The sequence below is a fragment of the Hyperolius riggenbachi genome, chromosome 4 (genome assembly GCF_040937935.1).
Source record: "Hyperolius riggenbachi isolate aHypRig1 chromosome 4, aHypRig1.pri, whole genome shotgun sequence".
NCBI classification, from domain to species: domain Eukaryota; kingdom Metazoa; phylum Chordata; class Amphibia; order Anura; family Hyperoliidae; genus Hyperolius; species Hyperolius riggenbachi.
In genome coordinates this window covers 309,671,313-309,688,398 of record NC_090649.1, presented here as the reverse complement: position 1 = coordinate 309,688,398, position 17,086 = coordinate 309,671,313, and the positions used below count along the sequence as shown (strand labels likewise).

The following is a 17,086-nucleotide window of genomic DNA, read 5'->3' as shown; positions in this document are numbered from 1 at the left end:
GATGCAGTCACAATTGTGCAGAGAGCAGAAAGCTTTTTCTCTCCGTACCCTAAGGCTGCTTACACACCAAGACGTTACAGGCGCACGTTAGTGCGCCTGTAACGCTCCCCCAACGCACAGCAATGTAACACAAGTGGGCTGTTCACACAGCCCACGTTGTGTTACATGTAACGCTGCACGTTCTGCGCAAAGTGCAGCATGCTACGGCGTTGGAGCGGCTATAGCCGCGTTAGACTGTTTGCACATGCGCAGTGGGGGGCAGAGAGGAGGCGGGGAGAGCCAGCTACAGTAGCCGCACACATGGCTACTTAATATTCACTGCACTGGCGGGCGCTGATTGGCCGGCGGGACCACGTGATGCGGAGTGTCTCGCTCCGCATCACGTGGTCCCGCTGGCCAATCAGCGCCACTCTGGGAGACATTATAGGAATCGAGCCGCCTAACGCGGCTCACTCTACCGTCGGCTCTTGCAGCACCATACATTGTGTTAGGTGCACGTTATGCGACCTTAACGTGGCACCTAATGCAACGTCTTGGTGTGCAAGAAGCCTAAAGGTGGCCATTAATGGTCCAATTTCTAGCGAAAAATCATTTGAGCGATCAGATAATTCTGATCTGATGCGATTGGATTGGTTGTAAATAATTTCCGTTGATGTGCACAATCGATTACGAACGATCATCGTCAACGTCATCCAATTATCATGAACCAAAATTTAGATTTTCTTGTAGGTTGTGATAAATAGGAAGCAAAGATTGGTTCATTGATGGTGTAGTGAACACTTGACTATTTTCGTGTGCGTTTTCTGCACAGAAAAACTGAGAACTGATGTTAATCAATGAGCTGGTTTACACTTAGGCAGTGGGGACACTTGACTGTTTTCGTGCTTGTTTTCTGCACAGAAAAACTGAGAACTCGTGTTAATCAATGGGCTAGTTCACACTTAATGCGCACAGAAAAAAAACTGTCATTCTGCAGGATAATTTTGCACATTTTGTCAGTTTTCTCTATCAATTACATTGGCTGCTGTGAAAAATGCACGTGTTTTTCTGCATACAAACACACCAAGGGCTTAAGTTACAAAACAGTGCGTTTAGCACGCAATGTAATGCGCACGAAGGTTAGCGCGTAAAGATTTACTTGCGTGCTAACGAAGGTTGTCGGGTGTTAATGCGCGCGCGTTGCCGCATTAGCGTGTGCACGTAAATCTTTACACGCGCAAACCTTTGCGTGCATTACATTGCGTACTAAACGTATAGCACGGTTTTGTGAATCAAGCCCGTAGTGTGCAGAAAATGTATGCAGAAAAACGTGTGTGGAAAACTGAAAGAAAAGTATGTCCTCTGCAGTTTTTTCGCTCGCAGAAAAAAACCCTGACATTTTGCAGGATAATTCTGAACATTTTGTCAGTTCTCAAAAAACACGTACGACTTTTTGCATACAAACACACATGGGGCTTGATTCACTAAACAGTTATGACTCATAGCACGGTCGCGCTAGCGTTTTTTGCACGTAATGGCGACTTTTTGTGTGCGATTGCATGCAAAAATTCGCAATTGCGTGCAAAATTTGCAATTACGCTAGCGTGGCCATGCTGTGAGTTATCACTGTTATCACAGTGAATCAAGCCCATGGTGTGCAGAAAATCCATGCAGAATAATGCATGCAGAAAACTGAAAAACAAATGTGTACCTTTTTTTCCCCCTGAACTGCAAGTAAAGTAAAGTCATTGGGTATTGATTTAAAAAAAAAACTAAGAAAGAAACAGCCAGATACTTACCTAAGGAGAGGGAAGGCTCTGGGTCCTATAGAGCCTTCCCGCTCCTCTCTTGGTACCTATTCCAGCGTTAGCTCCCCGATAGGGCTGCACAGTTTTAGGTAAAAATTGAAATTGCGATTTTTCTCTCAAAAATTACGATTCCGATTTTTTTCAAATCGAACTTTAGCACTAAATTCACAATGCCCCCAGTATAGTTTAGCCAGGTATTGCAGCAGAAGATTGCTTAAGAGCTGGGCAGCGGGGGCGGTTCATGTGAGGGCAGCGGGGGCGGTTCATGTTAGGGCAGCGGGGGGCGGTTCATGTGAAGACGATCTGGTGATCGTCAGTATCTGCAGTTTTCAGAGTGCCAGCTGTCTGTACGCTTGTCTTGTACGCTTGGCCCGCCTACCGCTGCGCCGATTGGGCAGAAGCAGTGAATATTTATCGGGGAGTAGGGCTGCACGGTTTTTCGGTTTTAAACCGAAACCGTGGTTCTTGTGAAGACGATCTGGTGATCATCAGTATCCTCGGTTTTCAGAGTGCCCGCCTACCGCTGCCGTCATTCCATCGATATCCAGAGATTGGTGAAGCTGTGTGCCGCTCGCTCGAGTGGATCCGCCCCCCGATGCCCGGCTCATTAACAATAATAAATATTCACTGTTTCTGGCGGCCAAACGGCGCAACGGTAGGCCGTCCAAGCATACAAGACAAGCATACAGACAGCGGGCAGCGGGCACTCTGAAAACCGAGGATGCTGACGATCACCAGATCGTCTTCACATGAACCGCGGTTTTGGTTTAAAACCGAAAAACCGTGCAGCCTTACTCCCCGATAGCGGTATTCGAGCAATTTGGTCAAATACTGCTCTAATCCCTCGCCGCGGGGGACTGCGGAAGTCTTTGGGAACCCAAGTGCTCCCGAAGATGGGCCGCTATATACTGCACACGCGTGACACCCTCTATCGCGCACCTGCGCAGTATGGAACCACCTGTTTTCAGGAGGACTCGGCTCCCAAAGACTTCTGAAGTACTGAAGTACGGATTCAAATGGGACAGCCAGCGCTCAACAGAGGGGACCAGGTGAAGAGAGGGAAGGCTCTATATGACCCTGAGCCTTCCCTATAATTGTGTGAGGCCTGGAACCCACTACAAATCGCTATCGCTTTTAATGAGCGTTTTTCAAATGATTTCATGAACGTTTTCTGGCGATTTTAAAAAGTGTAAGCTTTTTGCCAGCAACTGTGTAGCGATTTTAATTCTGATTGGTCCTTTCAATTGATTTTTATTTTTTTACAATGTGCAGTAATTTAAAAATGTTAGCAAATCGCTCTGTGTAGGTTTGGATGAGTGATTACGCCGTTTATATACTTTACATTGCAAGAACGCTAACGCTCAAAAATGCTGCATGTCCTGCGTTTGCAATTTTGGTAATCGCTCCAGTGGAATTTGGCCTATCTATTAAGTTTAGGGAAATCGCTAGCATTTTTAAAAACCTCCCTAGGGGCCCATTCAGCGATTTTGCTAGCGTTTTTTGGCGATTAACGCCAAAAAAAAATCACCATTCACACCTGGCAATTTTTTAGCAATCAGGTTTTGCGCTTCTATAGCACTAAAATGCGATCACCGGCGAAATCGTAAGAAAATTGTGCAAGCTACGTGTTTGCGTTTAGCGTTTTGGGGCGATTTGCGTCGATTGGCGCAAATCGCCCAAATGAGAACGGGCCCATAGACTTGTATTACCCTAGCGCTTTGAAAAGCGCTAGCGTTTGAGCGTTTTACCTAAATCGCCGGGAAAACGCTCAAGTGTAAATGGGCCCTAAACACTCAAAAAATCGCTCTAGTGGGTTCCAGCCCTGAGTATGTTTCTTGTTTTTAAACTGATTCTGTGCTAGAGGAAAGCCTGAAGTGTCTGTGGTTTGAAACCGAAAAACAAAACACTGTAATCGTGGCAAGGTAACCTCAACTATCAAATGTAGTCCCACAAAGCAGGATTTATTTGCAGAATGATGTAAGAAAACAGAGAACACGCTCCCTGGCACACTGTGTAAAGTATTTGCATGTGACTAGTACTCTGCTCCTCCTAGATCTGCCATGGATACCGAGGAGGGAGGATCTTCCTGTAAGCCGTGCACACAGGCGCGTCTCCATGTAATGTGGGGAGGGGAAATTCCGCTTCCTTATCCAATACAATACTGTACGTACTAGTAGTTCTTCCCTCGTTCCCTGCTGTGTTTAGCATTCAGAATGGCTGTTCTCTACCCACGTTACAATGCGAGGCTTCTCCTGCTTCTGGCCCTCGCAGCGGTTACCCGAGTTGGTGGACGGCCCAGCGAGCCGGAGGAAGAGGAAGGTAATGCGGTTGCTGCTGCTGTGTGATCTGGTTATAGCGGAGAGAGACCCCAGTGCGTCTCCTTGTTAGATGCCAGCAGTACAGATGTGACATTTCCGATCCATAGAGATGAGAATGAGATCATTGGGAACTGGCATCGTTTCAGGAGCACTTCTGTACATCCCCGTAGTGACTTCCTGCATTAACCTTTCCCAACATATGCACGTGATAATGTTTAGCAGCATGCTTTGAAGTGGTCCAAGTCTATGTCAAAACTATATGATAAGAATAGATGCTTCAAAGCTGGCTCTTCTAGGGCCTGCAAGATAACTGGGACTGACTGTACTTTGAGCTCCTGTTCCTTGTCTTACCATAGTGACGGAGCAGTGCTTTTCGGCGCTGCTAGATTTGGTCGCAGCCGGCGCCACCATAGACTACAATCGGAATCACTCCTATTGCAGCGCTCAGTGAGTAACATCGGCGCCGTCAGAAGACGGAGCCACAGTTGCTTAAAAAACACAGTAATTCGGCCTCCAGCAATCGCTGGAAGCCGAATTATATAATTCCCCCACTATCCATGGCGGCCTGGAGGGGGAATAGTAATTAACACGGCCCGGACTTGTGCAGAAGCAGGATCAGCCATATACCGGCTGTATCCTGCGCCCAAGTGTACCGCTGCGGATTCCAAATGTATGCAATAGTGATACTGCAAATAGTTGCTGGTAAGCAGGGGGTGTCACTGTGTCTATATTGCTGGGATGTCTTTCTATCCATCCCCTGATGTTGACTGCAATGTTGCTGACGAATTACTAACATCCAAATACTGATGTTTTTCCGGGAACTTCCCATCTCTATTGTGCAGAATAGACATAAAAGAACCCAAAAGAACTAGGAACTCGTCCCACTACGTTCAATACCAAACAAAAAGTGTAGAAGTGTGATATATATTTCTCCCAAAACAGTCCCCAAGGCCTGGGACCCACTACCAGCCCTGTACACACACACTAGATAAACTTTGAGCGATAGTGACTGTCTCAGCTTCACATAACTGATCAGCCTTATTTGTCACTTTGTGGCACTTTATGACTTGCAAAATGCTGGGGCAGTGTAAACTACATTCATCTCAATGAGGCCAGTTCACACTACAAATGGAGCACTGGCTGGCCTTTGTGCTGCTGCAGGCATTTTGTTGTCACTGACTAGTAATTAGTCAATTGAAAATTCCTGTCAGCCCCATTGAGATCACTGTCAAGTGCCAGCAACTCCTGTAAAAGCACCTGTCCGTTCCTAGCTTTTTACTCCAGTGTGAAATAACCCCCTAGATATGTCACTGGAAATATTTATTTATTGCAGTTAGTGAAATTTTAAGGAGTTGAGTTGCAACTTTTCACAGTGATTTCAAAAGCTGACATAATTAATCATTTGTCAGATAATAATATTTTTTTCTGAATTTTGACTGTGTGTAGAGTGTATTTCAGCCCATGGTTTCTATAGAGGAAATGCGTAACTGAAAGTCAGGTGTTATGCTCATTTCCAATCCCTTTGTGTCACAAGGAGATGCAACGTTCCCTGTGACAGCAGGAGTGCAATGTATTGGGAAAGCAGTGCTGCACGTTACTTGTGCGTTGCATACAGTCAATGAAATGTATTCTTCACTGTAACTGGTAATGTGCACGTTTTACAGTAACGCGCACTGCACACGGTGTGTTACCATGCTACACTACGTTACACCGCAACACACCTGCCACACAGTAAACGTCCCAGTGGTGGTGCATTGCGCCAAACTGTGTTACAGAGCTGCCGTTGTGCTGCACCATAACGCACCACTGTGAACGTGGCTTGAAGGGGAACCGAGGTGAGAGTTATATGGAGTCTGACATGTTTATTTCCTTTTAAAGTGGGCCTGAACACAGAACTTCCTCTCTGCTCTAAAAGATACACAGCAGCATAATAACCTTTAAACAAAAAGCATTTCTTTGTCACAGTTGAATCAAATCCTAAAATAGATCTGCACAGTTTCTACTTCCTGATTCATGGAAGCAGACATATTGTTTATAGCCTGTGCATTTAAATGGGCTTATCTGCCATGGCAGTCATGTGACACGGGATAAGCCCATTTGAAATCACAGACTGTAAACAATATGTCTGCTTCCATGAATCAGGAAGTAGAAACAGTGCAGATTTATTTTAAGATTTATTTCAGCTGTAACAAAGAAGTGTTTTTTGTTGAAAGGTTATTATGCTGTTGTGTATCTTTTAGAGCAGAGAGGACGTTCTGAGTTCAGGTCCACTTTAAATAATGCACATTGCCTGGCTGTCCTGCTGATCCATAGACCCTGAACAAGCAGGCAGATCATAAGTATGTCATATGTATCTGCCTAGCTGCATGCTTTTTTCAGGTGTGTGGGATTTAGACCTTACTGACCAGAAAGATCAGCAGGACTGCCAGGCAACTGGTATTGTTTAAATTAAATAAATATGGTAGCTTACGTAGGTCTCACACCTCCGGGTCCTTTTAAGGCTCCATTCGCACAGGAGGCTGAACTGTGCACTAGTTGGATAGTTCAGCTTCCTGGGCCACAAACACCCTTCGGCTATAATTTGGATGCATTCACACTGTATCCATTGCACTGCACAATAATTCTATATGTGAACTCACTGCCCATACAATTCTATGGGCATGTTTTGTGACAATTCAGCACTGCAGTCCCGTTGAAATAGCGTTAAAAAGACTGGTTGCTGGATTACAGATAACTTGACAAAGCGTGCCAATTCTGTCTGATATGCTCCTGTTACCATTCAGGGGTTAGTTGCAACCCGAAGCCTTGAAACCTGGTGAACAGACTGACACTAAAGCTTGGTCGCACTGCTGCCGACAATGTAATGTGACATCCACCCACCAATCAAGTATTACTAGGCCACAGTTGCCATGCAGGTCTCATGTACTAGAGACTTCTGTAGGCGAATCCACTGTGTGCACTGTAACGGTTAAGATTGGTTGATGGTGCCCATACATGTACAATCGGTAAAAAAAATGTATCAATTTCACGCTGGAAATCGGGTATTTTCACTGCCACGACTCTTCGAATTTGAAGGGGCGAAGAGACCCCCGCCAGCTATTCCTAGAAGGAATCAGGGCTGTGGAGTTGGAGCAATTTTGGGTGCCTGGAGTCGGAGTCGGGAAAAAATACTCCGACTCCTAATGAATTTAAACTGTTATTAAAATAGAAAATATGCTAAAATGTTCTATTTCTTAGATAATAGTCATCATAAATAATTTATATATACAGTAATAGCTGTGCTTAGTCCACAAAAATGAAATAAACCAATTTGTTACCTGTGCTGCTTCAATTAAGCAGTCCCCGTATTTTTAAAGCTAATGGGAATCCATGTGTTACTAAAAGGAAAGTCAGATACTCACCTAAGGAGAGGGAAGGCTCGGGACCTTATGGGCCTTCCCTCTCCTCTCCCGCAACCCCCGGTGCTGCTCTGGCTCCCCCGTTCAATTCCCCCGCCGCGCAGACTTCGGGAGCCGAGTCCTCCCGAAGATAGGCGGCTCCATGCTGTGCGTCATAGAGGGGGCTCGCGCGTGCGCAGTGTAGAGCGGCCCGTCTTCGGGAGTACTCGAGCTCCCGAAGCTTTCCTTTGGCGGGGAAACAGCGGTATTTGACCGAAACGGTCGAATACCGCTATGGGGGAGCCAGCGCAACAGCGGGTACTGGGAGAGGAGCGGGAATGCACTATGGGACCCAGAGCCTTCCTCTCCTTAGGTGAGTATCTGACTTTTTTTTTTTTCAGTATGGGTTCCCATTAGCTTTAAAGTCAGATATACATATCGGATTGTGACTGTACAGTATATATGATGTGTACACAGGAATCTCTCATTTATACTAAATAACATCTAGGCTGTAATAATAAAGCTGTGTCACTAATAGAGATGGTCAATGAGATGGAAATAATTCTGCGTTGATGCTGATTTATGCAAATGTATGCACTCTCTTTGCTCATGAAATCAAATTTCATATGTTGTTAAAATCTGGTTTGGTGACTACGAATTAAAGGGTACCTGAGACGAATGAAAAGAAAAGTTTTACACATACCTGGGGCTTCCTCCAGCCCCCTTCAGGCCAATCAGTCCTTCGTTGTTGTCCTCTGCCACCTGGATCTTCTGCTATGAGTCCCGGTAATTCAGCCAGTCAGCGCAGTCCGGCCACATGCCGCTCCTACAGCCAGGAACATTCTGCACCTGCGCAATAGTGCTGCGCAGGTGTAGTATGCTCTCGGCGGCGGAGTGTGTGCACGCGCACTCAGGTACCTGGACTCATAGCAGAAGATCCAGGTGGTGAGGAGGACAGCGAGGGACTGATTAGCCTGAAGGGGGCTGGAGGAAGCCCCAGGTGTGTATAAAACTTTAATTTTAACTGTCTCAGGTTTACTTTGTTACACAGTAGTACTATACTCTTCATATGCACTCCCCACAGAGCTGCAGGGAAACCACTGAGAATGTTGTGCACATTGAACACAGAGGTGTTGTCTATCACCCATAAACCTGGTTCAGATTGTACATGAAGAATGTAATAGAGGAAGAATCGCCTAATTTTCCTACAAAGTACCTGCACATCACTCTTACATGTACCCCCAGTTACATTACATAGGACCTGATCCATGTTCAGATTGTGCATGAAGAATTTGTAATAGAGGAAGAATCTCCTCATTCAGAGTACCTGCATTCATCATTCTCAAATTAGAGGAGTCTGAGTCGGTGGAATCTTAAACTGAGGAGTCGGAGTTGGTGGATTTTTGTACCGACTCCACAGCCCTGGAAGGAATAAACGGTTATTTGCAAACCTAACTAGCAAAATGACAGTTAATATGAAAGAATAAACAATGCGGTAGTATGACTCTTCGCAGGGCAGATTCTTTGTAGAAGCAATCAGATTACCAGAACAGGCACAAGACTGAATTATTAAATCGTTAGTTTTATTCTAAAACTATACACACAAATATGCTTTACAAACAGGTAAATATACCTGTCGGTGAGAACATATTGGGTTGATAGAAAAGGATAGAATGTCTTATAATACAGTTCAAAATACTGTTACTTCGGCAATCGAAGGTCTTTGGAGAAAAGTTCAAGATGGCTGATTGCCATGTGGCCAGAGGCCTTTGTGAGAAGTAATTCAAACAATTTGCCAGTGTCCAGCTGGCCGTCGATTGATGGTATTTCGATGTCAGATTAAAGGTATGGGACCCTGAGCTCAGTTTGTCATTGTGTTTTAAACCTCACTGTAGTTGGGAGGGGTTATGACACATCCAGGTCCAGCCCAGTGTAATTTGCCCCTTGTGCCCCAGAGAGAAATTTTGGCACAATTCCTGTTTTGCCCAGTCTCTATGTGCCCATAGGTTACATCAAGAAACAATGCATATCCACATTTTGCTTTCCACGAAGCCTGATAAGGGCTGAATTAGTTCCTTCTGGCCCTGAGATGTAATGAAAGCTTCAGCTACTAGCAGGAAAAGATTTGCTAACATGACACTGCATTAAATTGTGCACTGGTGACTCATATGATGCATTTGCGGTTTTCTTGGGGACCGTGTAGGCGTCACATGTTCACGTCCCTGTGTTGTAATGGATCACCTTATAGCATTTCGCTATTTCTCCATGGAACTTTTTATTTTATGCGCAAGCGCAATAGTTGCTTTACGTGATATGTTCGTTCTAACGATCAGATCGTTACACACTTTTAAAAACTAACTTTACTTAGGTCGTTCTTTCATCAATTAAAAGTTTGTTCGTCGTTCACAACGAACGATCGTTGTCGCATGTGTGTATGTAGCTTTAGGTTAATTTCACACTGGGGCGTTATATTGCACAACCTGTAAAAAGAGGATTGTATTGGTGGGAAAAAAGTTGTATAGCGCTATGTATGTGATGCGACACACACAATGACAATAAGTCCAAAGAATCGCACACCACGATTACCTATTTTGGGGGCGCTGAACCAAGTGGCTGACGTAATCCAAAGTAAGGGATGGCCACACACCCTTTCAAATGTGTGTGCGGATGGAACAATAAATGCAAGTTCCTTAAAGGATACCCAAGGTGACATGATGAGATAGGCATGTGTATGTACAGTGCCAAGCACTCAAATAACTGCTGTATTCCTTTTTTTTTCTTTTTCTGCCTGAAAGTGTTAAACATCAGGTATGTAAGTGGCAGTTCCTGTCTGAGACAGGACTGGGTCAGACTACAGTGTGACCCTCACTGATAAGAAATTACAACTATAAAACACTTTCCTAGCAGAAAATGGTTGCTGAGAGCAGGAAAGAGATAAAAGGGTCAATAGTTCATTGATTTTTAGTTCTGGCATACTTCAATGAATGTGTCATTGAGCAAAAACAATAAAACGGTCAGAACTTAAAAAGTAGATTTTAAATATAAAGCAAAACTGTTGAATATCTTAAAAAGTCATTGTAGGAGAAGGAGGATAGATACAATTGTTTATTTCATTAGTTTGTTTTCTTTTTGGGTGTCCTTTAAGAGGGAGGTGTGTGGACCTCCTTTTTTTGTTCCTTTTGACATACAGTGAAGAATCCAGTACATAAAAAGTATGCTTCACTGCAACTGTACACACGCATGTTATTAGGTACTGTACAGCATGCACCATGTTATCACAATGGATTTCATGCACTGATGTGAATGTACCATCACAATATAATCACTTTGCATTTACCATGTGATTTATATTGTGCAATGCACTGCAATGTTTCAGTGTAAATATAGCATCAAGCTATGTACACACACAAGATTGAACTTAGCCTAGAATTTAGCATGTGTACAGCTGTTCCACTATTTCGGACCGCAAGGCTTTGGCCCCTTAAAGGACCATTATCATGAAAAATTGTAAGGTTTAATATACATAAAAACAAATTGTAATTAATCTGATCGGATTGGTTAGGAGATTTTTTTTGTTTATTAGTGGTCCCAAACTATAATTTTCGATCGTTCATACAAAGAATCGTTTGTAACCGATCCTTAACCCATTCGCGTTCCGTCGTTTTCACGTGAGAAATGTTCACCTCCCATTCATTAGCCTATAACTTTATCATTACTTATCACAATGAACTGATCTATATCTTGTTTTTTCCGCCACCAGTTAGGCTTTCTTTGGGGGGTACATTTTGCTAAGAGCCACTTTACTGTAAATGCATTTTAACAGGAAGAATAAGAAAAACATGGAAAGATTCATTTTCTCAGTTTTCAGCCATTATAGTTTCAAAATAATACATGCCTCCATAATTAAAACTCACGTATTGTATTTGCCCATATGTCCCGGTTATTACACCATTAAAATTATGTCCCTATCACAATGTATGGCGACAATATTTTATTTGGAAATAAAGGTGCATTTTTTCCATTTTGCATCTATCACTATTTACAAGTTTAAAATAAAAAAAAATATAGAAATATTTCATCTTTACATTGATATTTAAAAAGTTTAGACCCTTAGGTAAATATTTACATGTTTTTTTTTTTTTATTGTAATGGTTTTTTTTAATAGTAAACAATTTATTTGGGTAGTTTTGGGAGGGTGGGAGGTAAACCATAGATTTATAATGTAAATGTGTGTTCATTTTTATTTTTTTTTCCTTTCAGTTGTAGTAATACTTTTTGGCCACAAGATGGCGGCCATGAGTTTGTTTACATGACGTCACTCTAAGCGTAACACACGCTTAGTGACGCATCGGGGAGGGAACAGCCAGAAAAAGCACAGCTTCCGAGAGAAGCTGTCGCTTTTTCAGCGGGGGAGAGGAATCGGTGATCGGGCACCATAGCCCGATACATTGATTCCTTGGCTACCGAATCCACGGCCGGGAGTGCGCGTGCACGCGCGGGAGCGCGCGGTAGCGTGCATGGTTCCTGGACGTAGTTTCTACGTCCAGGAACCAAAATAGGTTAAGCAAATTGTATCGTTAGTGGCCACCTTGAGGCCTGGAACCCACTAGAAAGTGCTATCGTAATGGCTAGCGATTGCAAGCGATTTTGGTTGGGCTTTCCCTGCTCCTATACAATTCATTAGAATAGAAACGCTCCCAAAATGCTGCATGTCCTGCGATTGCGATTTGCTTAATCACAAGTGCTCTTGTGAAATCTGTCCAATCCATTTACATTGGCAGAGCGTTTAGGGAAATCGCTAGCAATTGAAAGCGCTCCCTAAATGCTCAAAAAAAACGATCTAGTGGGTTCCAAGCCTCGGAGTGTTTAAAATTGGCCCTCAATTGGTTTCCCCACTTTGCATTATGTTTGATGCTCTCTAGACCATCAGGGAAGCTATATTGGAGGTGAAGCCCTAGAACACCAGAGAAGCAATATGGGGGAGGTAGGGGGAAAGCACTACACATTAATGAACTGTATAGGGGAGGGTGGGGGTCTCTACATCAGGGAACTGTATAGGGGTTGGAGGAGTACCATTAGAAACCAGGGAACTTTATAAGGGGGGAAGATGGCCAGTAGACATTGAGGTTGGCCCATGACTAGAGGTGCGTACACACATGCGACTATAGTCGTTTGAAACAATCGTTCCCCGATCATTTCAAACGACGATCGTTTGAAAAAAAAGCAGCCAACGACTATTAAGTCTAACGACGGACGAGCTAGATCGTTCAAAACGAACTATCTAGCTTGGCGGATTTTTCCCAACGACGATCGTTTGCAAAAGTAGCACATCGTTGGAAACGGTCGTTCGTACTAGGCTTGACATGCGCATTTCACTATTTCTACATGGAACTTTTCATTTTTATGCGCAAGCGCAATAGCTGCTTTATGTGATGTAACGTTCGTTTTAACGATCAGATCGTTACACACCTTTTAAAACTAACTTTACTTAGGTCATTCTTTCTTCAATTAAAAGTTTGTTCGTCGTTCATAACGAACGATCGTTGTCGCATGTGTGTACGTAGCATAGGTCCTAGTGTACAATTTCAGCCCACTTTGCATTTGAGTTTGACACCCCTGGTTTAAAGGAATTAAATATCAGTCTCCATGTCCCTCTCAGGTCAGATGTGCTTTAAGTTTAAGGGGGATGTAGGGGCTTCAATTTTAATTGTGAGCTTTCGACGACCTGCTTGCTGGGCTTGGTGCTGTAGTGAAAATTGCAGAGCTGGCACCTGTTGCCCCAGGAATGCCTGCACTCTGGGCACACTTAGGCAAGGAACACACTACATGCGATTGTGCACGTTTCGCTGTCGGCAGCAAAACGTGCACAATTCAACAGGCTATCAGAGTCAATAGCCTCGCTCAGAAAACACTTGTTTTTAAATTGCAGAGCTTTTTCCTGCACAAATCTTGCGTTCACATACAGTATATGCCGCTGGAAACACCTAACTATTGCTGCAAAGGGTTAGCTGAAAATGCGATCACAAAAGCCAACTGAGACCTAGGAATCACAGGGAAAACAGCCCTGCAAGTGTGTTCCCTGTCTAATATTGGCTCCTCCTAGGCCTCTTGCACACTACATGCGCTACCGATTTTTTTTTTTTTAATCTGATCTGAGTAAAAAAAAAAAAGTACTGCATGCTGCTAAGATTTTTAATCGGAATCCGAAATCAGACGGATTAAAAAATCGGATTCGCATGTAGTGTGCAAGAGGCCTTAGCCTCCCTGCACACTGCATGCGATTCCGATTCTGATTTTTAATCTTTTTTTTACAACCAATTCCGATTTTTAGTCGTTACTGCATGCTGCGTTTTTTCCTCCGTTTTTCTGTTGATTGCATTCAGGGAAAATCGGAATTGCAAATCGGAATCGCAAAACGGATTTGCAGTGTGCAGGGAGAATTATTATTATTTTTTTTTCTTCAGTTAAATCTGTGCCTTTTGAAAGTTTGACCACATGGCTTATTTTCTATGCAAATACAGGTCTGTATATGAAAGCTGACAACTGATTGGTTTTACGGGCAAAACCTTCTCTCCCTTTGTTCCTTTTCTTCCAGTTCTGTCCCTGACAGGGTTGTATTTTCTCATAGTGACTAGTGAGAATTTATCAGTGCAGGTTATGAAAAAAAGGTATGCGTTATGCTGGATTGTGCGCCTTGTTTTAATCAGGTTTTTGTGTTACTAGAAGACACATCATGGTAAAAGTGGTTTCATGTGTGATAGTTTCTAGCGGTGCACATTTTCTCACAGCCACACATCTTCTCATAGTGAGGCTAACACATTGACCACATTAGTGCATTGTTTCCTTTGATACATTTGCACTGAATGGAAATATAGTACGCAGAAGGAAATTGTCTGCTAGAACTGTTTACAATAGGAATGTACGAAAATAATGAGATTTTGGTCCTTATTCAATTCCCTTTTTTTTCCTAAGTTTTCTCCTAGATGATATTATCACACATTATCAATAAAATGCCTTTAAAGCGAACCAGAGCCGAATCTTGGGATCAAAATCTGACACTATTTAGAGAGGGAAGCCTCAGTATCCTAATCATTAGGCGCAGCTTTTCTTCCTGGATCAAGTGCATGCATTGGCTGCGTGAGCCCACCCGCACATGCGCAGTAGCACGGAGCCAGCGGGCTCAGACGGCTATTTCGTGCTCTTGATCCAGGAGGAGGAGCTGCGCGCTCAGCAACAGGGGCCTACAGAGTAGCGAGAGAGGCCTCAAAGACTCCTGAGGCTTCCCTCTCTCTTAAAGTGACCCTGAGATGGGGCCTAAGGAATAAAATACACATACCTAGGGCTTTCTCCAGCCTCCTCCAGCCTGATTGTTCCCACGTCGTCCCTTTCTGACTTCATGTTCGTCTGCAATTGGCCCTGGAAAGTCCTCCGGTCAGGGGACTCTGACTCCTCAGTTTCTAATTACATCCTTGTTGTTTGAAAGTATATAACATAAAAAGCATTTAATCGCAGCCAAAGCTTAGGAATTTTACATCTATAATAAGATGGTCTCTCCTTTTGGGAGCAAAAAACTCCTGGCCAGCAAGCTGACACTCTACTCTGTTGGCCATCTTGGCCTCATTGCTGTGAATGTCCCAGCACGTCTATATAATAAGATTCACCGGAGCCCCATATATGCTGGGTTCCTGAGTGTAGCGCCACCACCTGGCAGAAAAAGGTCTCAACCTTTTCTATATCTGATATAGAAAAAACTAGGACCTTTTTCTGCAGATCTGATACGGGGTTCTAGTGAATTGTATTAAACAGACAATGGCCTCAATTCACTAAGATCATGCTGGAGATAATAAGGCAAGAGAAAACTTACCTCCACATGAGTTATCTTATCTCTTCATTCCTTAAGTTACCTCCTCTGTAGTTATTTTACCTCCTCTGTAGTTAATTTACCTCCTCTGTAGTTATTTTCACATGCAGTTAATAAACAGCCCGTCTTTAACTCTGGAGTTATTTTAAGGATTGAAGAGTTAACTTAAGGTTTGCCTGAGGTAAAATGTTTCCTGAATACTACATGCCTTATCACCATGGTAACAACTCTAGAAGAGTTATTAAAGACAGGAGAGAAGCTTAGTGAATTGAGGCCATTGAGTTAGGACATTCTAGCTTTTTTTTTTTTTTTTTTTTTTTTTTTTATGTACACCAGAGATGCATTTTAAGTAAACTTAGGAAAAAGCTGTAGAGTAGCTGTTAAATAGCTATCAAAACTAGTCGTTGGTAAGATTACTTGTAGAGGGTGCAGACAGCAGAAAAAGAACATCGATCGTGGCCTAGGCAATCTAACTGTGGGTGCAGTTAAGAGTTATGTGCATGTACTCTGCAGAAAAATGAGGGGATTCTTCCTCTATTACATTCTTCATGCACGATCTATACCAGGTTTACGGGTGTTAGACAACAGCTCTGCGTTCAATGTTAACATTTTCAGTGGATTCACTACAGCTCTGCAGGGAGTGCACGTATACTGTAGCGTATAGTACTACTGTATAGCTCCAAAACTGATTTCATGAGCCATATATATTTGCATATAACATTTACATAAATCATCAACGCAGGATTATTCGCATCTTATTGACCACTGGTGACACAACTACACATCAGGCTTTATCCTTGCAGCAGAGATGTTTACTGTATATAAAAGTTTCCTGTGTACACAAATATGTCGTCACAATCAGATATGTATTGTATACAGGTAGACCCCGCCGATACGACCGGCCGATCCCGTCACAATTTTATTTCCAAAGTGGCTTCAAACTTCCCCCGAGTGCTGGTGCATGTCCCCGCAGCAGTGTTGGGCTCACCTCCAAACCAAGTCCAACGCTGTCTGTCCTCCGCCTCCTGCTCCTCTAGCCGCATACAGCTGCCGCTGGCCAGAACGGAATCCCTCTGGTGATGATTGTACAGGGGTCACATCACCAATATTTTCACTGTAAATGGAAGAAATTCCATCACAAGCGGCTAGGCGGTGTTTAATGTTCAAAAAGTGTAGGAAGAAACCTGCGCAAAACACCTTTAGGCAGGGAACACGCTTATCTTTTTTTGCACGCGTTTTTCTGCGTACTTTTTCTGCACACCAAGTGTGTTTCTAAGCAGGAAAAGGCACACGTTTTTTACAGCAGCCAATGTAATTGAGTTGACTGCCAAAATGTGCAGAGTCATCATGCAGAATGTCAGTTTTTTTTTTCTCCGCACAAAAAACATATCATGTGTGAACTAGCCCATTGATTGAGTTCTCAGTTTTTCTGTGCAGAAAACGCGCACGAAAACAGTCAAGTGTGTTCCCTGCATTAGAGGGCAGCCACAAAGTTCCCTGCAGCACAGATCTAATGCTAAAGTTTGTCACAGTATCAAATATGGGAACAGCAGGGCAGCGACTTCCTGTAGCGGCGATGTGTATCGCCGTTACTATGGGAACCGCTCTCTCCTGCTTCTTGCCTCCTCAAAGACAGCAGCCGGGAGACACGCTGCTGGGAATCAGTTACACACGCAGTAGAGGAATCCGTTACACACGCAGTTGGAAATTGACAGTTGGAAATTGACAGTTGAAAATGGACAG

The 17,086-nt window shown here is 43.5% G+C and overlaps 1 protein-coding gene across 3 annotated transcripts in view; it reads left to right on the top strand.

The window, feature by feature from the left end:
* The window catches only part of IFNGR1 (interferon gamma receptor 1), a 105,793-nt gene that overhangs the window by 25,666 nt on the left and 63,041 nt on the right, over positions 1 to 17,086 (top strand). Inside the window, exon 1 of one of the 3 annotated variants that reach the window (XM_068231658.1) lies at positions 3,844 to 3,950. The exons of 1 other annotated variant lie outside the window; for it this stretch is intronic. In XM_068231658.1, the coding sequence (XP_068087759.1) occupies positions 3,848 to 3,950 (103 nt within the window). In that variant the 5' untranslated portion in view covers positions 3,844 to 3,847. Of the gene's footprint in view, positions 1 to 3,843; positions 4,107 to 17,086 lie in introns of those variants that run through there. One more of the 3 variants, XM_068231657.1, reaches the window with a different exon arrangement.